Raw genomic sequence first — 25100 nt, 5'->3', positions numbered from 1 at the left:
TGTTTCCATTTCTGTTTGATGCACTGTAGAAACCAAAACCATGTTACCTGAACCTGCACAGGATGACCATGGCCATGGTGAGGGAGACCAGCGAGGTGCTGTAGCCCACTGTGTACAGAGCCTTCACCGACACATAGTACATGTCCTGAATATGGAAACACAAGCAGGATGAAAACTGAACAAACAGCAGCTGCAGCTTTTTAAAATGTCCCTTTGAAACCAGGACCTTGGACACAGGCGGAGACGCTGCAGCGACGTTAAACTCACCGTGTGGTTGCTGCTTCCTTCTTCAGGCAGGCAGACTTCGACGTAGTGAGGGACGACGTCTGACCAACCGAATTCAGTGCAGTTACGACTCACTCTCCCCGGCTCTGAGAGTGTGATACAAAAAAGATAGTTAGAGTTTTAGATCCAGACACTTGACTATTTGAAACTGTGAATGAGGAGTAGTCCTCAGTAACTGACCGAAGTCCTCTTCACTCATGAAGTCAGAGAAGATTTCGGGACAGTTGACTTCGACCACCTCACCGATCAGAGCCGGCTGCCAACATGTCAGGTTGTCCCACATCCAGGGGCAGTCTGAGGACATGAGAGACAAAAACCCAACCGGCGTCAACAGACAAGAACGTTTCTCTGTGTTTGTTCTAAGTCGGGTGGAACCTGTTAATCACTGTTCACTGTTCAAACTTCAAATCATGTAAGTGTCAGATCATATTGTGCGTTATTTTAGAAGTACTGTATTATATTATTATATCTGTTTGTGATGTTGCAGCCACTGACATGTACTGAGAGCAGCATTGTACTGTGACAGAAATAAAGATTCTCTGGAAATTAAAGCCCACTCAGTTATTGTTTCTCATCTAAAGCACCAGTGGAGCTAATTTATCCTTTGTGTCTCTGTTTTTTGGAGAGAATTGGCACAAAGCATCTCTCAGTATGATCTTCCCTTCATTCATCATCTAATCAGCCAGAGACACTCCTGTCACTCACTGCCTCACTGATCAACTCTCATTTTCATGTCATCATCACGGGAGGCTGCCAATTAAAGGCCCTGCTTCTCCCTCTGTCTGAAAATAGAAGCACTGAGTGAACCCTCAGAATTCATTTGCTTTCTCTGTCGACCCCGCCTTGTTGTTTTGTGCTGTCACATACAGAGGTAAACTGTGAAGCCTCTCTAATGATCTCTCGTTGCAGACAAGCAGGTCAACTACTGTTTGTAAAATGATCTTCCACCCATTAGCATTTAGATGAAGAAGTTCTCGTCATTAATCTCTGTGTTTACTCCTTTTTTATTTTAATTAACTTGCGGTGAAAACGGATTAAAAGCAACAGGCTCATAAATACGTACCATAGCCAGGATCAACTACGGCCATCATTTCCATGCATTTTTCCTCCTCCCTCTTGATCACACAGTTAGAAGGGACCTGTTGGCTCGAAACCTGGAGCACACACACAGGAAGAGAGAGAGAGTCAAGTGGCTGAAGATCACATCAGAGCAGAGGGGAAAGACCCAAAGGTAAAATGGAAGAGGCTGCTTCATTAGCTTTGCCATTTGGTTTATACCACAGTGAGAGAAGTCTTAGCTCTAGGATCTGTTTAAACACTCAACCAATTAAACAACCTATTTCTGAGCTGCTGGCACTTTCCCCATGCTAACCAACCCAGAGGATTACTCTAAGCCATTACTCTAAAGACAACAAGGCAAGAAAGGCTTTCAGACGTGCACTCTCCACGCTGGACCATGCCAGGCCGTACAGTCATCTGTTAAGAATCACAGCCAGAAACACTGAGAAGACAGTTTACACTTGTGCTCCAACACAATCGAGGCCAGAGATCGCGGCGACAGCCAGCACTCCAGACACGGAGGTCACGTCCAGAGCCGACTTCTTCGCAGCCCCACTGACGGCTGCACAATGCTGAGCTGACGCTCGGGCTGGGGACGGGGGGTGGTGGCGATGGAGGTGGGTGCCCGGTAAGAAGATGATCTCGTGTGGCTGTGTTGGCGTCAGTCCGGGAGACGCCACGTCACAGCTTTATGAGGTGCAGCAGAGGAGCAGTGGGGCATTAATACACTGACGTCAGCAGCTTGGGGTGCGTGCTCTGAAGATTTACCAGAGTAATACAGACGTAGCTTTAGTGCTTCATGGGGAATGAGCGTCAACACAATCTCTCTTTCCACACATCGGATAAATGATTTAACCTTAACTTTAACCCAACCTTCACAGATAATAGACTAATAAAAATAAACTAGTCTACTAACATAACCTTTTGTCATGTCTGTTTAATTTATGTCTTAATACTGCACAGTGGTGGTCTGAAGTTTAAATACTCTACAATCATGGTCATGACTGTCATGGCAATATTAGGTTTTGAATGATTTCTTATTTTTCTGGGGCAGAAGGATTAAACAACATACAAACAACTTACTGAGCGAAATGAAGTAAAGCCTGTGCACTCAAGCCCTGTGATTTTCTTATAAATGAACAGTTGTTTGCCCCGGAAGGCTGCTCATCCCACAGTGTCAAATAGTAGCACCCCCCACTTAATCAACTTATGCAATAAACATATGATTTATTTTGCTGCATGAGATGACTTGCATTATTTAATGTAAAAATGATAAGTTATCTACAGCTACACTTTGAATTTCTTCAGTCTGTGTGCTGACAAATCATATAATTCAGGGATTCTGCAGAGAATATTTAAGCAGCTGTGAGAAAACTACACAAAGATCACTGCAGTGATTGAAGTACTGAAAATATCAGCACTTTGTTGACTATTCATTCACCCGTCTCACCTCCACATCCTTGCGTTTTGCTACAGTATATTAAGTCTCTCCTTCTCTGTCTGGCAGTGGACACTGCCAGCAAGCATCACTCATTAATGGAGATTTAGTGAGAATGAACCTAATTTGCAGAGTTGCTAAAATGATGAGTAGCAGTAACACTGTGTAGGTGTTTATGTGCTTCTCTGTGTGTCCATAAAACCAACAGTTAATCACTTCATCTTCTCTAATGAAGTCAAACTGTGTAAGTCCACTATTATCTGCTTCACAGTAAATATAAGTGACTGCATAGTGACTGTTCACATGGCTGATGTCATACGATATTTAAAACTACCCCACTGCATCAGATTATCCTTTGTGTTCACTAAACTTTTACTACGGCATCAATTGGAGAGCTATAATAAAGGCTCTGTTAAATAATTCAAGCTTCCAGGTGATTATATTAAATTCAAATTTAACTCTCACTAATAGTTTGCAATTTCTTTTAAATTGTGGAACAATTATTGCATAATTATCGTGTAATTATTCGGCTGTGATTTATAGGTTTGCCAATATTACACCATAACAGAAGTTATCTGAATTGTAAGCAAGGGGATAAGTCACATAGGGGCTCATCCAGTTTGGATCATTATTATCAATGCTGTTAATAAAATATATATTATATTGGTGGATTGAAAATGTATGAATTAACATCAGTGCTCCTGCACAGAGGAGAGGAGAGGAGAGGAGAGGAGAGGAGAGGAGAGGAGAGGAGAGGAGAGGAGAGGAGAGGAGACTCCTTCCTTCCTCGTACCTCAGGAATAATACTGAATAAACGATGAATAAATGATGAGACTGCATCTTTATTCTTAGTTCCTGACACACTGATCGGTGAATTATTGATGCAGACACTCCATACGGTTAATTTACCCATCTCAATGACTGTACCAGCACAGAAACATTGTTGAATACATTCATGTAAAGCTGCACCTGTTGCTGATTCTGTTTGCATGCGGTTCGTTTTATCACACAGCCGCTGAAGACAGATCAGACATTTTGAAGGTGCAGAAAAAGAAGAAGACAAATAATTGAGATTTGCTTACAGAGGGTAGGAGGAGGAGGAGTGTGACGATCAGCGGGTTGATGTTAGCAGCAGACATTTTGTGTTTCTCAGTCAGGAGTTTCCTCTAAGTATCGAGCTGCACAGACGAAGACGACAGGACACCAGCTCACCTAGGGATCTGAAAAACACAGGACATTCAGAGCCATGAGTCCTTCATATGATGATAGAACATTTTTAGAAAATGTCCAATAAACTGATTATGTGAATGAATTTGATCCACAGTTGTTGCACAGTCTGGGTTTAATACCTTATCTATATTATTTAGAGCATAGGTGTTGTATGGAGATTGTGGTAATTCATGAGATTAACTTCATATTTTCTGCAGTCTTGACTGTAAGTCGTAGTTTCTGCTTGTCTTGTTTGTTGGCTAAACCAAACCACAGATGAACGTGCAGAGAACAGACTCAGTGATCACACTGTAAAACTGAATCAGCAGTTCCTCCGCTAACATAGGATGTACATCCTCTGCTGGGCTTTATATTCCCATCTCAGGTCCTGGACCACTGATCCTTAAAACCGGAAGAATTCCACATTGGACACAGTGCTGCCATGTACAGTGAAGGACGGCACAGGTGGAGGGAGCCTACTGAAGTCCACAATCATCCAGGTGAATGTAAACACTGACCAGAAGAAATGAACTTATCTCCTGCTGAGCATAAAAGATTTACAGTCAGGATTGCTGATTCTAGATGAGGGTCAGATGTTCACTGTGACATCTGTAAACCAAGGTTTGTTCAGGTTTCAAATCAAAGATGTACTGCTTTGCTTTTGTGTGTCAAAGTGTGAGTGAATTTTGTCGACCAAACAACTGATCAAATAACACAAATATACAGCACAGTAAGTGGCAATTGAGAAATACATGAGCTGCAGCTACTTCTGCTGCCTTGAATCTCTGTTGATTAGATAAACACAGAGATCTTCCCTGGCTATTAAATCACTGACTACCCATATGCCGCCACCGTGCCCATGAGTAGTGCCCATGTGCATCTGTGTGTCTTCATAGATGCAGCCTGACTCTGCAGGCCTGGAGGGTTTGCATGGGTAAGAGCCAAGTAGCAGGACCGAGAACTCGGGCCTGGTCCCACAGGGAGAGCTTGGCATTCTTACTCCACCAAAATTCAGCCAAAAACAAGCTCCTCCCCCTGCCGTTGTCAGGAGCAACAGCTGAGAGAGCTGCTGAGCTTGGATCTGAGCTGGACCACGTGGAGCAGGATCCCCCTTTGCTCCTTCTTATGGTCTACTGTAAATAGATTCCCTCTGACTGTATTTCAGTTTTTAAATAATAACAAATATTTTACATTCATTAAAATCTAAACCCAGACTATGTTTGAACATCCTCATACTCATATGAGGATGTCTAAACATTGTCTGATACACAGGAACACACACAAACTGTAAAGAAAAATAACAAGGACAACATGAATGGAGGTCTGCGGTTTTGCCAAGGCCACCAACGTGTCTGCTGATGCAGTTCCATAGAAAAGCTTTCATGGTGAGTGCTTCAGCACAAATTTCCATCAATTCATCTCCAAGAGAAAAAAACTCATTATAAACCATTAAAACACTGATGGTATCTCATCCTGCCACATTGTGAGTCATAGGTGTGTGTGTGTGTGTGTGTGTGTGTGAAGACAAAGTGAAGCACTTGCTGCACTGAAACTTAAACTTTAACTAACAACCTCTTTACTAAGCTTTTAATAGTTTTTAAATGTTTCTTTCTTCACTGATTTACTTTCACCATATCTGTCCTGCACTCTGGATGTTAGTTCAGTGTTTACTGTGGGTGATAAAAACACCTCCTGACTTAGAATAAAGATCACACAACATTCAGTGCTCATTGGTTTTAGGTTTTAGGGTCATGTTTTCTTCAGTACCAAACAGTATTCATGCCTGAAATCTAAATGTACTTGTAGGATGTACAGGCTTTACTTTACTTAAATGGGAGATATATTTGCAGAGACTGGTGCTGGCGTACTCTTTAAAGACCGCCTGGAACTGTCAATACCTACACTCAAGTGTCTTTCAATTATAGAAAGGGCCGAGTTTAAAGTATAATCAAGTCAGAAATGGTGAAAAAGTGTCAGGAAGAATGGAAGAAGAAGAGTAAAGGTTGACGTGAGGGACAGAAAGCAGACATCCCTCTGACCGAAAAGTAGGAGGAATGAGAAGCTGCAAAATAAAGTAGGAAGATATTTACTCTAAGATGAGAATTGTACATACAGGAAAAAGTAATACTCAAAGGAAAGCTGGAAAAAGATTGAGTTGCAGTTTAGTTCGGGATGTGTGGGGTTTAAGGTGTAAATACTTTTTTAGAAAAAAAAATTGCTAATGAGAGTCTGACATGAGAATGCTGGTCATATACCATCCAGCAGGTGGCAGTAATTTACATATGTTGTTTGCAAACCACCAGATAGCAGCAGCAGAAGAAGAAGCATGTGTGAGCGTGCACCAGGTTCTGGCGGGTTCAGGTAAGTTCAGAACTGGAGGTTTATCAATGTAAGAAGCTGTGTCGGTTAAGATGTGGTAGCTGTGGAGGATTGTTAACAGATCAAAGTGTCAAGTGGCAGCATGGTGTCTGACCTGGTTGTTAACATGAGGAAGTTAAGTTGGTATATCCGAAATGTTTGGTGTTAGCATGCCCGCTAGCTTGTTGTGTGATCTAGTTTACATGAGGGACTGTAGAAGAAGAGGTTTGTTTGGCTTAATATCAGTTTGGATATCTGTATTTAATGCAAAGTATAATCAGAAGGGTTAAGGTGCAAATGGGTAGCAATCATCAGGACATGACTCTGGGCCATAGTCATGTGTTGGAGGCTCTGCGGTTGTTTAAGCCTCAACACTTCTGTCAGTATGGGGTTGGTGGAGAAGTTCAACCAGGTGCTGGCTGGAGTCCTGTCATCCCTCCGAACAGCCTTATGCTGGTGCCAGGTATTGGAGAATTTGCCTCCCGGACACACTGCGGGTCATATCGTATGACCACTCTCCATTTGCCTTTACTCTGGTCATGCTTTTTGATTGCCTCTATCACTCCCCGTTCAACCATGCGTCAGGCAATCAGCGTGGCTTCGACGGAGATCAAGGCAATAAGTGCTGATTTAATCTCTTTCTCATGAGCCAGGCTCAGTGCCACTCCGACTGCAGCTGCTACGTTTGTCTGATATGCCTGGACTTTCACTTGATATCCTCAGTCGGCAACATGGAGATTACCCCTTGCCCGTGGCTCATCTGGACCAACAAGGCCTCATATGGTGTGATTGGGGCCCATACATGTCTGGCCGCTGTGACATCCCTCTGGTATACACTGCCTGTCAAATTTCCCCATGCACTTCCCAATGATTGAGATAGGCATCTTAGGTGACAATATCCAACTGCTGGAATTTGCCCAAACTCTCCATAGACCTGTTACAGGATGGTGATGTTGGTCATTCGAGTTTGGTCTTTTTGTTGAGGCCTGCTGCGAGCTATGGGGGTGAAGGTTACTCCAGTGAAGGTTTCCCCTTCACTTAGCTCTTCATCCTCACTGCTGAGGTCAGCTTGCTGCACTTTGTCTCTCAGGTCATAAGACACCATCCTTCCTTTGGCTGCATGACTGGATCAGGAGTTTGACACTTTGTGACTTCCAGTCTGTGCCTTCATTCACCCTTACTATCCAGACATCTAGCTACACTGGGCCTGAGCAGCTTGATCTAGGCCCTTACTCTCTTAGGTTGGCTTCTTTCCTGCTGTTGTTCCTTCTGAGGCCTCCATGGCCTCTACACTCGAGATTTGACAACTTCCTGTTGTTCCATTCCTCCCATTCATTTCCACCCAAAAGGCCTCCTCTCATTCCATTCTCTGTGAGCGCCTCTCGTTCCATCTTCCTTAGGACCAATAAGGTCTCTTTCTATTCCATCTTCTTCTACCTCTTTAAGGCCAGTAGGGCCTAGGTTGCATATCCCTCCTTTTACAGGGTACCTTTCTCTATATTTCAATGTCCGTTTGGCACAGACCACAATTTTTCAATAGGGCTGATGTTAGGACTTTGGGAAGGCCAATTAATTCATGTCAGCCTGTTTTGTCAATTCTGCAACCAGCTTTGAGGTGTGTCTGGGATGTTCCGACTGACTGTCTACTGGTACCTGTCTAATGGTTTGAGGTTATCCTGAAAAACTCAGAGATAGTCCACCTTCTTCATTATTCCATTAAGTTTGTCATTTTTTGTCCATGTAATCAACTGTACACTTTAGTCAAGCTTGAAGATGCTGTGTTCCTGACAGGCCCGTGTCTTGGTTGGTGGGTTGTTCCTGACCATACAAACCAATTTTCTCTTAGTAAAGAGCAACAGTTCAGATCTTTTTCTAGACTGTGGCAAAGTGACTACACCTAACATTAACTCGTACAGTCGTTTGAACCGATGATCTTAAAATAAACATTTGTTTAGAGACATTTCTGTGTAAATTTACCATCCTCCATTCTCAGATCTGCACAGACTACAATTGTACCTTGTTTTGTAAATTAGCACTTGCTATAATAATACACCTATGATTAAAAGAGGAAGCACTTCTAGTATTTATAATTATCCACAACTTTTGGAAAGCACAGTAAAAAACATAGTGTGTGTGTGTGTGTGTGTGTGTGTGTGTGTACACACTAGGACTCTCCTCCCTTAGCTGTAATCAATAGCTTAATGAGTCTCAGCGGCATTTTTGTTCAACATTGTCGGCTGAGTGTGTGTAATGTTTGACGCACTGTCTAAGCAGCGCACACATAATTAAAGAAGCATGTACACGCTCTAAACTAAGCATACGTACATTGTGTACACTGGTTTATTATAGTACTAATACATACTTGTGCTCAGTATAAAGTTGCACCCAAGAGGATGCAGATAAAGGCAAGAGAAGGAGGAAAAGTAAAACGGGAAAGAACTGAAAGAGGAGGAGGAAGAAAAAATGTCTTCGATAGAGTGAGTTGGTGTTTGTGTTAAGAGTAGCTGTTCCTCTCGGGAGAAGAGGAATTATTTCTCTCAGGAATAAGCAGGAAAAGACAAGTGAGGGTTTCTTAATGATCACCCACCTACAACACTTGTACACTGATGTGGGAAAGCTTTTGACAGGTTTGATGAGACGCATCATTAGGGGGAGAAGAAAAGCAAAAGATGGGGGGAGAAAGCAGAGAAAACGGGGGGGGAAAGAAAAAATGAGTCACCTTGATGTCTGTATGTCTTTGTGTTCTTTTGGTGGGACACTGGAAGCAGTTTTGTCCCTCTGGACATGTTTTGGTCAGGTTTTGACAGCTGTTGTGGCGTGGAGTAAAACATGCACTGGCTTATCCCCTCTGCTCGCTAAAAGACCTTCAACCCCAAATTCTTCTGTTTGTAATTCTCATCAGTCTTATCTTATAGAAACTTGCTGCCTCTATTCAGAAATTTAAAGTCTATTTGAGAATTCTTTTGCCTTGCTTCTTAAAGAATCATCATCTCGTGTGTTAATCCATGACCGGACTGTCTAATTCCCAATGAATATCACAGTAAGTCACTCCAGTCTCAGGCTCTATATTTAGCACAAAGAATTATGGGAGGAATTAATACACACAGACATGACTTCGTCTTGATTATTTTGGGGAGTCAGAGAGGGAGGTGCACATATTACAGAGCGGGGAGTATGAAAAGTGTCCTGGTTTCTTGCTTCCAGTATGTCCTCTTTTTCCCACAATTCATTGGGGAACTGCGCGGTCACAAGACCGAGGCAAAGACACAGCAAAATAAAGACACAGCTAAAAGGATCACACGTCATCCCCTGAGAGACATGTAGTGTGTGTGTGTGTGTGTGCGCGTGTGTGCGTACATATGTGTGTATATGTATATGTATGTATATATATATATATATATATATGTATATGTATGTATGTATGTATGTATATATATATATATATATATATATATATATATATATATATATATATATATATATATATATATATATATATATATATATATATATATATATATATATATATATATATATATATATATATATCCTGATGCATACAATTTACTGTATTCTTATTACAGATGCACATGCAGCTGTTCTGATACCAGGCTGCTCCCTCATCTTTTGTAAAAGTAGGTAATAGATAAAAGATGTAGTGGGTGATCTGAGGATCTGTGTATGTTTCCATGCATTCAATAATGCAACAGCACAGATGAGATGTAATTACACTGAAGCAGCTTAAAAAAAAACATTCCTATTAATTTATATATACACTGCCCATCAAAAAAAAATAAATCAACACCTGGATTTAACTTAGCAAATATCGGATAATTACTACATGGATGATCGTGTTTCAGTTGGCAACAAGTTATTTAACCCGAACTGATGAAGACACATCCTGAGGTTGTGGAAAAGATGTTAAACTGTTTCAGAAGGGTCCAATTATTGGCATGAATCAATCAAAGAAATCACCTGAGGAGATTGCTGAAGAACTGTCCAGTTTTTTGGACAGGCAGTGTATTTTGACAGTTGACCTGTTGGTGCAGCTACATCTGTATGAACCTTACAGTGCTGATGGCATTAAGTGTATAAACAATATTAATTTATAAGGACAGAATAAGATTTATGCTAATGAGAAGCCTTAACGAAGTCACCTTGATGTGACTAGGTGACATGATGCTGGGTTGCCGTGGCGAGACTTTGTCCTCTCCTTCCTCACTTTCTCTCCCTCCTCAGCCAACCAACACAACAAGGCTAATTGTGCCATTTAAATGTCAGCATCACTGAGACCTGGGAGGCAGAAAAGCCCTTCCCTTATAGGGACGCTTAGGTTCTGGATGTTTTGTCCAAGGCTTTAGCAGCAACATTTTACTGACGTATTGTGGACGTGTTTATCTTTCATAACTCAAGCAAAACTAAACAGGATTCTGGGATCTGCTTGATGTGCTGAGCCAGGATCCATTTGTGAACTGCAAATTTAAACAAAGAGGAACCACAAACACAGTGTTGTCTTTTTGGATACACACAAAACAAAACAGTTCTCACAGATTGTCAGTGAGGCTCCGATTCGAACACACATCCCCACCGTGAGTGCAAGAATTTATTATTGTGATGTTCATGTTTTCTTTTGGTTCTTTGGCATCATAACACTGGTAGCATCTGTTTGGTTTTGAATCTGCATTCAGACCAGATGCACCAGTCATTCATCACTCTTTATGAATGAGGCTGCAGCTGAGCATTTAGAAATGTCAACAAATAGCTCAGGCTGAGCCTTATTTAAATCAATCAGTCTGCAACAATCAAAACCAGAGAGACACGGTTACCAGAAACAGGCAGGAACTGGTGCACATACATGTTGTTTTTTGGCCCAATGCAAACCTTCATAAACATTTCATAGAGAGATGCTGAGAGGAAGCATCTCCGACTCCATCCGCCACACAGAGAACAGATAGGTGGATAAGATCAGCCTTGATTGAAAGGCTTAACCCACCTAAAGCATCCACACACAGGCAGGAGACGAGCAGCAATTGTGATTCAGTGACTGTAGGATGCAGTACAAGGTCACACATTGCTTTTTACCTAAAGGCCTGGATTATATAGATCATATAGACCTTCAGAAATACAGAGCACTGCAGCCTTCGAAAGGCATCTACTATATGTAAGGATGTTATATCTGGGTAATTAAATTCATGCAAAAGCCCAGTTTACTGCAGCCATGCTGTAAGTGGATCCAGTGCTGTAATAATGCATGTATGACTGAACGATACATCAGTGTAGAAGGATCCATCACACTGCACTGCAAATGGTCTCGAAGATCATTTTAAGAACCAAATCATGTGTTGGCCTTGACATGAGGTGTAAAACCTCATTCTTATTCACTTAGAAAAAGGTCGAGCCTCCTCATGCATATGGATAAATATAGAGCACATATTTCTGGAGAGCATGTTGTGAGGTTCACTCAGCCGTTTCTTCTGTAATGCTCCTAAACAAAAGCATCTTAAATTCAAATCGTAATGAAAGAATTGTGCAAACTGTGCGCTGTGAGCAGCAGCTCCTCACAGAGCTCCGCCGACACATGCCGCAAGATCCCGGCACGTTCCTCTCCATTCTCCTCCCTGACGCGCATCGCCTCGTGTTTCTCAAGACATTCGGCTTCGTGCAAAACGTGCTGTTCAATTCGAGACAATCTAAATTTAAGTCATCACATTTTTCTATTTCTTACCATGATGTGTCCAAATGCAACTCGTGCGCTGTGGATTCTCCGGGATGATAAAGGCTGCGCACTCCGCGAGGGGCAAATCAACCCTCACGGGGCTGCGATGGTACAAGACTCCCCGGTGTCTGCAGGCACCACAACTTCCCCCAAAATGTTAAAATGCTGCGGACTTCCCACCGGGACAGCAGTGCGTTAATCTTGTTTTTGCAGTAGAAGGAGAAGGAACGATAAGATTTCCTCTCCCGAGCGCGATGATGGTTGAATTGCAAGTGTTTGTATTTGGAGCAGTTCCGCTGCCCTGTGGTTGGCTGCTCGCTTCACCCTCCACACAAGAATGTACCGAGCATTTCAAGTAACTCTCTCTCTCTCTCTCTCTCTCTCTCTCTCCTTCCTACTTTTCTGATAAGACATAAACTGTTCGGTCACATCAGCTTCAACAGAGAAAATTATATAGAAGTCAGCTGGTGGAACATGCAGGAAGTGTGTGTATGTGTGTGTGTGTGTGTGTGTGTGTCCATGTGCTTTAGTTATGTGGGCAAATCATAGTTTGACAGAAATTAGGGTTAGATTAAGGTTATTAGGGGTAGAGTAGCTGCTGGGGTCAATGATTTAACTGTGGTGGTTGAGTTTAGGACAAGAGACTGCAGAATACATGATGTAAATGAAAGTCCTCAGAGAGATAAAAGTACAATCCTGTCAGTGTGTGTGGGATCCTAAGGTCATGGTAACGGGTCACCAGACTCAGACAGAGATCAGAACCATGGACAGTGACAGTCATCTTTTTGTTCAGGAGAGAAACAAACACAAGTTCAACCTTAAAACGAGAAGAAATTCATCCTGGTCATGAAGTTTTACAAATAAAACAAAGACTCAGTTCAGTTAGTTTCATTGTGTCTGTCACTGAGTTTTCTCCAGCAATCTAACAACCTGCACATTAGGTTAATAGGTGGCTCCAAACTGCCCATAGGTGTGAAAGTTTGTCTTTCTATGTGTCAGTCCTGTACCCCTCCTCTCACCAAATGAAAGCTGGGATAGGCTCCAACACTCCCTTAAGAGGAAAAGTGTCTAGAATAATGGATGATAGATCAGAGGGGCTACTCTTTGCTCTCCACATGCTTTAGGGAGCTTTTGGCGCCCATGACTCTGTCACGTGTTCACTGGTTGCCCTTCGTTGGGCCACTTTTGGTATCTCTTTGGACTCGTAAGAGGTACGCTACGCATTTTTTTCTGCCTTCAACACGTCAACCCTTCACGTGCTGCCTGATATTTCCCTCCCTTTGACAGGTACCAGAGCTGTTATAGCTTACAAAAAACTCAACAAGCACATTTGAAGTATTCTCATATCTTATGATGCTTATACAGTTAAACGTTGAACAAATTGTCTCTGAAATGAATTCTTATCCAATCTTTAAATTTGGTTGTGCGAATGTCGATTTCACTGGTAGCAGTTCTGATGATGCATGAACAGAAGAGGAGGATGGGGAAGAGGAGCGTCTCTAAAAATACATTGGCTCTATCTTACTCGTTTGCTCTCTGTGATTGATGTGAGACTCGGCTCATCTGCAGTACAATGGCCGAGCAGAAATATGAATCTGTTGGAAAGACACGCTAAACAGCAGAAATACAAATAAAAATCGGAGTTTCCTAATTGGTGCTCCTACTCATTAGTTCCATCTCTCAGGCAAAACCAGCAGTTTTGATCTGTGTAAATCTGCACGTCCTCATTTCTTCGTACTCTTCAGCTCGAGCGTGGAAGGAAAGAGGTGCTAGAGTTGCGGCAGGGTTACAGAAGTAGGTGGTGGGTTCTATCAATTTAACTCTGCCACAGAAATGGCAGAGAGAGGTCTACATTTGGTGTTCAGCACATACATCTCTGCTTCTCGTGCTCTTGGAGAAAAGCCACAGAGAGAACTGGGTTTTGCTTCTTTTTTGTCTATGTCCAGTTTTCTTATGAATATTTTATTCTGCACGTAACATGGATCTGATTTCTCTTTTTCATCCACCCCTCATGCTGAACGTCTGCTTGTGTTCCCCATCCTGCTGTCATCAGCCCTCCCACACAGTGTGTAGTGGTGACTCAGGCACCTTAAGTCTGACTTCATCTTCCACCCTGAGCTGCAGAGAGAAGAACGAGTCCTCACTTCTTCTCCCATCTTTCATTCTCAAATCTACACGTGTCATAAACAGCACAAACACACATGAACGCTGGCCCGGGCTGCCGCTCCGAAGGAATCGTGACCATGATTTGAGTGGTTCGCTTGACGCAATGACATCATCACTAATTGATCCTCTCTCTTTGAATTCTGAGAGGGGAATAATATGCGGCTGTATGGAGTTGCCATGGCAACTGGCCTGTTTCAATGTAAGGGGATGTGGAGTTCTGCTGGAAGCTCGGGGGTAATTGAGGATGTTGGGATGGGAATTGGGGGTTGGTGTGTGTGTGTGTGTGTGAAGGAGAGGGGAATTGTGAGCTGCCTGAAAGAAAAGACGGAGTTAAGAGAAAGAAAATGGCCTCAGACCATTCAGAGCATTTAGAAGAAAACACATGAACAACCGAGGCAGAAAAAAAACTCACAATGCACAATCCATCAAAACCTAAAGAGCCTTCAGAGCAGAGGGGTGGAGCTCCGATTCACACAAGAAAACAAATCCATTTACATTTATTATCGTGTTGAGGATGGAATTAGAAAGATTGAGCTATTGAGATTTGGATCAATCAAGTCTCACTTCCACTGCAAACTATTGACCTGGTAGATCTGTACGGATCTATAGGTCACACACATCCACAGCACGGCAACACCTTGCACGTCTAATTGATTGACAATCAGAGCTTGTGGGCTGCAGACTGAACCCTCTAAATCAACAGTTTCTGTTCTATCAACAGAGAAACTTAAATCAACACTACCCCTGTGTCCTTAAGCCTGTAAGAGACACACTGGTAGCTTAACACACTCTGTTTTATTAGTGAGGTATTTAATATCTTATCGAGCTAAAACACAGCGACACAAAGGCTGAAAATGGAAAAAGAATCTTTCTACAGCAAAAATGGAAACGAGTTATTCATAGATCTCAACCCACTGCCTCTGTTTTCAGCTCAGCCCTTTTTTGTTCATTTATATTCTTGAAGATCCACTAAACTATAAACACTATACTAACACTGTACATATTTTATTAATCCTGTTTGTTGTGTTAACTTTTCAGAGTGGCCAGAATTTATCAACTGCGCTACAAAGATCAAATGACTGATCAGGACATGGTTGGTTTGGTTTATTAAATCGTAGCACAATCATGCAGCTACAATCGTACCAACACTTGTGCTGCAGTTTGTGCTGTTAGGAGGACAAACAGCCTTTTGTGGGTGATGAGGTTGCAGGATGCTGATGTTCAGGCGACACTGATGTTGTTTAACTCGTGCGTTGCTGATGGGGATGGTGTCGAGGTTATCTGCCGTCTGTCGTGTACTTTTCACAACAGATTTTTACTTCATTTTAATAAAAACTAAAGTCATAGTGGCACCAGAGCTAAAGTCTGTAGGCTCATCCTCTGGGGACCATGAACATCTCTGCAAAATATAATGGAAATCCAGAATATCACATGCTTTGTGCCTCTTCCGAGCAGTTCAGTCCTGACAACAGTGATGTGAAAAACTGAATCGCTTAAATGCTGAAAATGCTTCAAATTCATTTTAATTTCAACCAACAGACTCATCATTTGGCCAATTAACCAGTTACCTCAGAGAACAGGGTTTAGACTGAATCTGAGAACAGATTGTGGCAAATTTTAGATTAAACCATGCATCATTTCTGTCCAGCAGGATTCTTTTCATTTTTTCCAGGGTTGGATGAGGCAGGACTGATCAAAAAGCTTTCATAGTGACTCAAACAGCAGCAGCAGTAGTAATCCTGGAACCGTTGTTTTAATTTGCAAATGCTGCTGATTTTCATCCTACTCTCTTCACATCCGGCCTGAAACGTTGTGCATTAGAGCCGACTGACAGAAGGAGGCGTAAATGTTGGCAGAGACACTGTGAATGTTCGGGAATGTAAATATAACGCATTTCTCCCTCTGCGCCTGCAGGTCCTCCTCATCATGCTGTAGCAATAACAGCGATTGAAGTCACCATGGCAACAGAGTTTCTACCTGAAAGCAAGGCTGTGGAGAGGCTGGAGGAGGCAGAGGATGAAAAAGAGGGTCGGAGCCTCTCATAACAAAGCGTGATTTATGATGGTCTGGGTAAGAACATTTAACACGTCCAGTTCACACACTGACAGAAAAGAATCGGAGTCATTAGAGGCCAGATGTACATCCACCAAGGAGACTCATGTCCTCTCTTCGCCTCGTCTTACTGCCACACTCTTATATTTATACTCTTGTAAAAAATCCTTCTTCTTGGTTACCCTGCTGTTGATGTCAATATTTTCTGTGCTGCAAACTGCAACTGGTGCCAGTGAAAACCAACCGGTCCCAACAGACTTGACAGACGTTGGCCTTGTTCAATCTGAATGTCGTCATTTCTGGTCATGTCAGCGATCACTATGAATAAACAGATTTACGTGTTTCTTGGGAACGTCATTCCAAAGCAGCGGTTTCCATGGCATCTCTCAGTAGATTAAACATACTTTATCTTAAGCTCACACTATCTAAATCATTTCTTGGCATAAAGCAGCATAAACATGCCAGCGTGTTATTCCCCATTTGGCTAAATGCCAAACGAGCGTGAGCTGTTTTTAAGTTTAAAACCTAATTACTTTATTTAGATTTATTTGGTAGATGACATTTAAACCACTTAAAATGGGTCCTCACTGCATCAACAAATGCCAAGTTACAACCCGAAGATAAAACATTTGATGTGGAAACTGTTCTGTAGTCTGACGGCTGATTTGAAATTCGTCTGGATCCTTCCGGTTGTTATCAATGCACAGTTTCAAAGCCATCTGTGATGATGTGGGGCTGCATTAGTGCACATGGGATGAGTGACTTGCACATCTGTGAAGGTCCATTAATGCTGGATGACGATGGTGATGTTTTCATGGAAAAACATTGTGAGCTTGTGAGCCGCTGAAAAAGAGACGCATACATATTAGTATTATATTACTGTATATGATCATATTAATGCTCATTAGCTGCAGGTTCCTGCCACAACTTTCCCATCGTCCTCACTTTCTAAATAACATTCAACTTAAAGTTAACTTGGAGCGTGTGACACACAGGGTTCGATTTCCTTTGACTGGTCAGAAGAAGTCACTTCATTTAAAAACCTAAATCTCTGTAAGCTTTAAAAAGTCACCACCACATTAGGAGACGTTATGGAGCAGATCTTTACTACCTTACCTTGATGCTTCTACTGTATCTATTAGCTTGGTCATGCATGCAGCCTTTGATTCTTTTAGCTGAAGTTTAAGTTTTGATCTCGCGTCATCTAATTTTTTAAATACTGCTGTAGATTATAGTTTATTGCAAACCTGCATAAACAGCTTTCATATCGACAACAGCTGAGACTCTCTGTACTGTACTTGTGCTACAGGAACTGTACAGGGATCTCACTGTGCATCTAGAAAATGATTTCCTCACCCCTACAGGAAACGGCTGACAACAGAACAACGGTGATTAATGAAGTGTTATAAAACGTCCCAGATTATCAGGTCTTATTTGTGGTTTGAAGTCGTGAATTCAGCGAGTCATGTCTCTCTTTGTGAAGCTCCGGGCTCTGATCCGTCCTCATGTTCTCTCACCCCTCTGTGTTCTTGTTTTCTTTGTTGAGCGAGTGAATCATCCTCTCCAGCTACAGTCTCCTCCAGATCAATGGATATCTCCACATGGGTCCTCACAAACATCCCCGCTCTTCCTCCCCGCTCGGCCATTGCCATGGAGACTCAAGTGAGCGGCCTCGCTGCATGGTGCAAGGCTTCCCAGAGGTCCTGCAGGCACACATGGATATACACTGACAGTTCCTTAATTAAGGAGATGGAAGAAATGGATTTGTCGTTCTCGTTGACTCCTCTCCTTTCACCCAATCTCTCATCCACATCTTTAGAGGTCAACATTTATGTTCTTGTTTTTCTGAGTGGCCCTGCTCTACAGGCACCTTTATATTTCCCCAGTGACCGGTGGCTGAGGGGCTTCATATAAATTCACACAGTGACAGTGGAGTCCGCGAGAAACAGACGACCAAGGTGACAGAACCCCTGCAGATACAAATAATAAATGAAGGTGACGAGGCACGAGGGAAATAACTCAGGCTAAGTTGGTAATTCAAAGGTTGGTGACTAATAATAAATTCATGTTACTATAGCTTCTTAAAACTCAATTGTGCAAAAACTGAACAGAGGCTGTTAGAAATTAGGTGAAGAGAGAGTTCAGCACAAACCCAACACATGCACTGTAATTATACTGAAACAAACAGAAATATGTTCAGGAATTATAACAAAACTTCGATTTGAACTCGTCACTGTAGCTAAAGTCTGATTCCATTTTACTGTGCCGTGAACAGTTCACGGACACTTGTCTCTGGTTCCTTTTAGTTTAAAATTAAGACAAATCTTGTTTCTTAAATACACAACTGCATTCAGAGACAGAATCTTCAGGATTCGTTTCAACATGTCGCTGCCTGTGAGCACGAAGCCGTGTTTCCCCAGGATGCTGTGGAAGAACTCGTAACATGACTTCAAATGAACATGAACTTCGATTGTGAGTTAGGCCTCAGTCACACTGAGGTCAAATCTAAGTTGGTTCAGGAGGCAAATCACTGGGCTCACAGTTTGATCCCCCTCCAGTCCACATGTGTAAGTCTTGTCTCGTTTAGCCCAGATTAGTTTGACAAACTGTTATTAGTTTTAAAAATCAACCAATAAAACATCCTCGTTAATATCGACTGAATACACAACGACAATATTAACAAACAGTTTTTAACCTCGATGTCAAGTCAGAGCCTGTTTTTATATTTTATAAACATGGAACTATATAAGTAAATCAATACACGTCTGCTTCATGTGTACTTAAACCGTCCAGTTTTCTCTGTTATAAAGTCAGAAATGTTCAAATCAGCCGTTAACACCTCTCATTAGTAATTCTGTGACACCACTGACATAATGATCGTTCCCCTCATTACGAGCCGGCTGCAGTTTGCCCTCGTCTTTGTGAGCATTTATCTCTGGTGATATCGCCTCGTTGGCTTACAGAAGAGATGCACCAAACCCAAACATGACGGCGTGGAATGTGTTGAAGCACAAAGTTGTTGTGACAGCTACTTACTCAGAGTTGTGTGACCCAGTCATCCAGCTGCTGAACTGGTTCATGCAGAGAGAAGCTACTTCCCTGCTGCAACAAGACAGCAGCAAATGGATGAAGAGAAAGAGATTTTCAGAGACAAGCTGGGCACGGAGTTAAACATTAGCAGTCCAAACAATACAATGAGCAACTCTCACTTGATAAATAAAACATTCAGCATTTCCATTAATGCTGATCTCCAGAAGGCTCGACAGGCCAGGGTGAGAAACGACGAGTGCACTGCGGCAGAGAGCATTTCTCACTGAGTGCAAGCAGCGCGTACGTTAGTGTGTGGATGTGTTTGCCAGCTTCTTCTTCCCACGGCACAGTCATTTGTTAATTCTCAGAGGACGTGGGATATAAACTGTTTTTCTGCCACAATCCCCTAGCTATTAAAAATGTGTTTTGTCATGTCAGTTCACCATCCTGTTACATTGCATGATAAATGTGTCCACTGCCAGTCAATCAGGATCTCTGGCACCAGAATATCCAGACATCCCAGAAATAGACTAAATAATAAATAAGAAGTTACAGAGAATATTTTAGCCCATCAAGCTGTGGTGGTATGAGTGGAATCCAAAATCAGACCACAGTCTCTTAAAAACAACTTACTTTTATATGATATGGAAGAAACAGTTCGTCCTTAATTCTTCTTTGATGAGTTATTTACAATAGTATTAACACTAACTCCTAAAATCCACATAACCAAGATTAAAAATGGAAACAAAACAAGACACGAATAATGAACACATTGATGCAGAATGGCCACAAAAATACACAAAAACAACAATCACAAGGACATTGGAGATGATCAAAAACCGATTTGTCACAGTAAAACTGTGACAAAAGTTCTGCTAACGGTCGTTTGTGTTCTGAGGGTGTTGCTCACATATCGACGGGGGTCTGTTAAGTTACACATCTCAAAATCCACATATTGTCAACACGATGACAGAGGCATCAAACTGGTTTGTGAGGAATCTCCCAGAGGAGCATCGTTAGCTGTGTGTTGAAACATGTTTTTACATCGACACGTCTTCATGGTAAAAAGCTCTGAGTTCCTGCTTTACTGCACAGAAATTACTGGTTTGATCAGGATGTAATCACTGTTATTGTGCTGTCTCCTCTGGCACGGCCACCAGAGGAAACGGCTGCACATCTATTTCGAGGCTGCCTGCAGGTGGCAGTTCTCAGGTTAGACCCCTCGGTTTCAGCGTTCACAGCTGATTTCAGGAATCCAACCTGCTGCTGCAAGAAAATGTTGGAGGACGAAACGTGTGGTTTGTGATTTTGAGGGTTTTCACGTTATTGTATGTTGTAGATTGAATTAATTTGCGTCCTCGTCTCCACATTTCTTCCAGCTGAAGCATCTGTCTATTCATTCAGAGCCTATTATTAATTAGTAACATTAAGTTATTGTCTCGTGTTGGAGGCCGAACACTGAAGTACAAGTTCATTCTCCAAGGCAAAGGTTCTTCTGGGAAGGACGTGGCCCGTTTTTTATTTGAAATGTAGATTCTGTGCCCGAGTCAGTTGTGCTTTCATCCTGTCCATGAAAAATGCATGCTGTGATCTCATTATCCTGCTCTCCTCTTGGAACACTACATAATAATCAGTCCAGGGCAGAGGAGGGGTGAGAACACTTCAGATTCTTCTTCTCTTTTAACAGTGTGTGAGAAGACACCGTGCAAGTGGGAGGAGACGTGTAGAGGAGAACGTGTGTGTGTGTGTGTAGAAAGAACTAAACTGGTGGTTTAGCTTCATTTAATACATTAACTGCATGATTTCCTACCTTTCAGCTGCTGGTTTATTCGATTCACCATTGTTTACAGCTGTGTGTGTTTGTCCTCTGACTGACTTAAAGAACAAGCAGCAGATATTGTGCTTCTTATGACTTTGGAAAAAATCTTAACTATAATATGTTGTTGTAAATTGTCTCGGCTAAAATCATGACGCCAAACCATCTGGAAAGAAATATGAGGGAGCATTTTGAATTCCACACATTCAGAAAAAGTGTTTAATATGATGTTTAAACTTGATCTTAGAAGAAATGACCACATAATATTCATGTTGACATCCAGTTGGTCCCAACATGGGAACAAGTTATGTATGTAGCTAAAACAGTGGTAATGTCCATCATTATAGACCCTTATCTGAAATGCAGTAAATGAAACCCCGTGCAGACTTCTGCCCCTGCTCGGCTGCTTCTCACCTGCTCATCAAGCCACAGTACTTCAGCACACAGTGTGTTGTGAATGAGCTCTGGACTGAGTTTTGATTGTATGTTTGCTCAGAGTTTCCTTGTTGTTCCATGTCACGTTTTCTAGTTTATGTTTCTATCTAAATTGATCTTTGAAGGTAAACTCCCCCAAAGCACATGTCTGGTCTGTTCTGGAAAATGGTCCAAAAGAGTTTATTCAGCAGACTGTACATAGTTAATGGGCTGAACCATTTGTAAGTCAGTGTGGGAGGACGATAAAACTATAAATATCACTGCTTATCTTCTTCTCCCAGGAGAAAACTCACCTGTCATATTTATTTCAGCACAACAGTTTTTTCCCCACTGAATGTTCTCATTGCCAAATTGGCAGCAGGTGGCGAGAGATACATGTAGCTGCAATTTAACCAATTACAGTAATGATGGGTGAGGGCTGTGTCTCATTTCCCACTGTAATGGGCTAAAGTGAACGCACCTCAGCAAACACGCTGCATACCAATGACACACCTGAAATGCAGGGTTCAGGAGCCGGGTTTGTACTGTTTATTTCAGGAAATATGTATTTATTTCAAGTATGGTTGCCATGGAAACCATTAGCTAAAATGAGCTGTGTCCTTGGCGCCCTCAAACATTAATGGTCCAGTCTACAAAGTCAGTGTCCCCTCTCTGTCCTCCTAGTTTGATTCAAATCACATCAACTCTTCGAACCTCAACAGCGTTAAAAACTCTTCAGGTCCTGTGTGGAGAGGTTTAGCTCACGAACAGACGTTGCCTCTGGGTTTTCAGTGGCGGTTTGCTGCAGGGACCGGTCAGTCAAGCAAACTTGTACAAACCCGTGTACTCGTCTTGAAGCTGCTGACACAAGCTCTTGTACAGACTTGCTGCTCTGTGTTTCCTGAGCGTGATGAACTGCAGAGCAAATGTAGAAGAATTCACAAAGAACTGTTTCACCCAAATTAATTCTCTTTGTCAGCTCCTGTCTGTCTCTTGAACCTATATTCTACATTTTAGGGGCTGTTAGTGTTAATAGTTGTTGATTTAACCTTTGTCTGCAGGTTATTTGTTATTTCTGTATTTCTGTTACTGTAAAAATAATATGCTGCATGAACACAGTCCAGTTTTGTACGTAAACTAACTACTACTAATTAGCTTTATGTAGCAGACAGTGTCAGATTTTGTTTAATCTCTATTAACTATCCAAGTATCATTACGTGTGTTCTGTATTTTTCTGTATTAGTAGCTGAAAGTGAGGAAGGTTCTGGCATCATGTAGTGCAGGTTGCTAATGCATGATGAACAGACAGTCAGTTCACACTCGTTTATCATTTCTGAGTTTCTTTCTGGCCAAAGAATAAACAAAAGTCACACTTAATGATTCTTACACCACATTTTGCTTTGATCACAGGACACATTCATTGTGGCTTCATTTTAATAAACTTCACCACTTCACCACATTTTTCTTCTATCTAGACTGAAGCATATTAATCACAGCAGAAATTATCTACTGGAAAAATGAAAACCAGGCAATGTTTTCATTTTACTATACTACTTTTAACTTGACACTATAACTATTATACTAATGTGTACTGGTGTGTTTTCATGTTGAAGGCGGCGGCTCTAGTAGTGAGGTGAACACAGGTGGAAAGACGACACCGCTGTTGCTCTCTCCCCCCTCAGACTGTTCAACTGTTCAGTGGAAATGTCAGATTATGTATGTTAACTTGCTGCCATTTCAATAAACAACAGGTCTGGAGAGGTTGGCGGCTCCTCGTGTTTCACATCTTCACTATTAACTCTTTATTATGCACCATTGCTGCACTATGGAAAAATACAATTATTATAATTTGTGTGTGTGGGGAGAGCTCCAAAACATGACTAATAAGCTCTGTGAAACTGCTGATAATATTTGTAATGACGCTAATGCGTGTGAGCATTCACCGAAACAAAGACTGTAATTTGTAGATCAGAGAATATGTAGCATGGACTAATAATGATTGGATAATTGGTTGATTCAGAAATACAATGAATGTAATTTTTATTGTTAGATGAGAGGAGAGGTGCGTTTCGTCTAGTCAGGTGGTTGAATTCAGTTTATGTTTAGAGGATTCCTCTTTGAAAATGAGCTATCTCGTCTCCACCAGGCGCCGCGTTCAGGCTCAGATTGTTAGACTAATTAATTCGGCCCCACTGTCTGTCGGCAGTGACAGACAAAGATCATAGCCCGGAGGCTCAGAACATGGAGTGCAGACACGAAACCCCATCGTGGACTGACGTCGGTGAGGATATAGAGGAGTGAAAAGAAATGTGAGGAGACACAGACAAGTGGAAATTAAATGAAGTTCATGTTGACGAGGCATTTCAATGAAATAGAATGAGGTGGGAAACAGCCCGGTGAGGTGAGACATTTAATAAAACGTCTCAGGAAAACAAAGCAGCAGGCCGCTCGACTCAAACATAAAAACCACAAACGACAATATTAGAAATGGACTTTAAAGGTGGATGTTAATGGAACTAGAGATTTTGAGCATGATCTCCTCCACATTAGGCCTCTGAAGTGTCACTGCATTTGTTGTTGGAGGATGGAGATGATAATGCATCTGCTAAGTAAGAAAAAGCCATTTAAATACATTAAAGGTGCAAAACACTACTTAGATGTATTAATCTCAAGATTGAAAGCATCTATTAACACATTTAATGGCTCAAAGTTCCCATCCCATAAATGCATCTGAGCCTTTTACGGGCCCCTGTAGGTTCAGGGCCCCTGGAGTCATCCGTCCCCCTCCTACACCCCTCTTGTTAGGCCTTGGCAAAGGTAGTTGAATGAAAACGTCTTAATTAGGAAAAAACATCTGTAACATCTGTAATATTTTCATCAACTTAACATATGTAATAAAACATAAGACACATTCAAAACAAAATGCCTTGACTTAAAAATTGAAGCTTAAGTTAATTTAAATAAAATGATGCTACAGCTGCAAACAAAATCTAGAAATGTGTCTTTGAAAACTCACCTGACTGCACACTCTCACCTCTTATACACTCTTAACATCCACCTTTAATAGTTAGACTGACATGAGATCTCTCTTTCATTTCACAGTCCAGTAAAGATGTGTAATTTATGGTCCATGATCCCAGTCCGGATGACACGTCTGTCCAGCCTCGGGGCTGCTGCTGCTGTACGAGTCTCTGGGAGGTTGTTGGAGCTGCTTGAAGTGGAACAGCAGCAGAAACAGGAGCCCCGCTGAGGTGCAACTCAATGTTCTTCATTTTCATTAGATCCTCACAGAAAGAGCTGCACACTTCACAGCACTGTGCAGTGCATGTTTTCTGGAACACGACTCATCATTTCAGGACAGGAAATATCAGGTGCATCAATATTTTGAAATTCATGATGACAGCTTTTCACAGCTTGGCCATGTTTAGTGTGATGGGTCTTCATTTGACAGACTGTAGTGAAGAGGCTGACAGGAAACACGAGGACCCACTTCAAAACAGAATCTCTGGATGAGTTTACGAGACACGACAACATTAAGACTGTTATTATCAGCTGAG

The 25100-nt window shown here is 41.9% G+C and overlaps 1 protein-coding gene and 1 long non-coding RNA gene across 3 annotated transcripts in view; one reads left to right on the top strand and one right to left on the bottom strand.

The window, feature by feature from the left end:
• The window catches only part of adcyap1r1b (adenylate cyclase activating polypeptide 1b (pituitary) receptor type I), an 18990-nt gene extending 6613 nt beyond the window's left edge, over positions 1 to 12377 (bottom strand). For both annotated transcript variants that reach the window (XM_026346341.1, XM_026346342.1), the window contains exons 1-6: positions 12075 to 12377; positions 3865 to 4002; positions 1349 to 1439; positions 466 to 579; positions 268 to 371; positions 48 to 145 (exon numbers count right to left, since the gene is read on the bottom strand). In XM_026346341.1, the coding sequence (XP_026202126.1) occupies positions 48 to 145; positions 268 to 371; positions 466 to 579; positions 1349 to 1439; positions 3865 to 3921 (464 nt within the window). In that variant the 5' untranslated portion in view covers positions 3922 to 4002; positions 12075 to 12377. The remainder of the gene's footprint in view (positions 1 to 47; positions 146 to 267; positions 372 to 465; positions 580 to 1348; positions 1440 to 3864; positions 4003 to 12074) is intronic.
• LOC113152863 lies at positions 6313 to 25100 on the top strand. Its single transcript, XR_003297931.1, has 3 exons — positions 6313 to 6352; positions 16146 to 16301; positions 24646 to 25100. It is a non-coding gene; the product is annotated as an uncharacterized LOC113152863 (long non-coding RNA).

The sequence above is a fragment of the Anabas testudineus genome, chromosome 4, assembly GCF_900324465.2.
Source record: "Anabas testudineus chromosome 4, fAnaTes1.2, whole genome shotgun sequence".
Lineage (NCBI taxonomy): Eukaryota > Metazoa > Chordata > Actinopteri > Anabantiformes > Anabantidae > Anabas > Anabas testudineus.
Note: the sequence above shows the minus strand (reverse complement) of the source record. Positions and strands in the feature narration are given on the sequence as shown.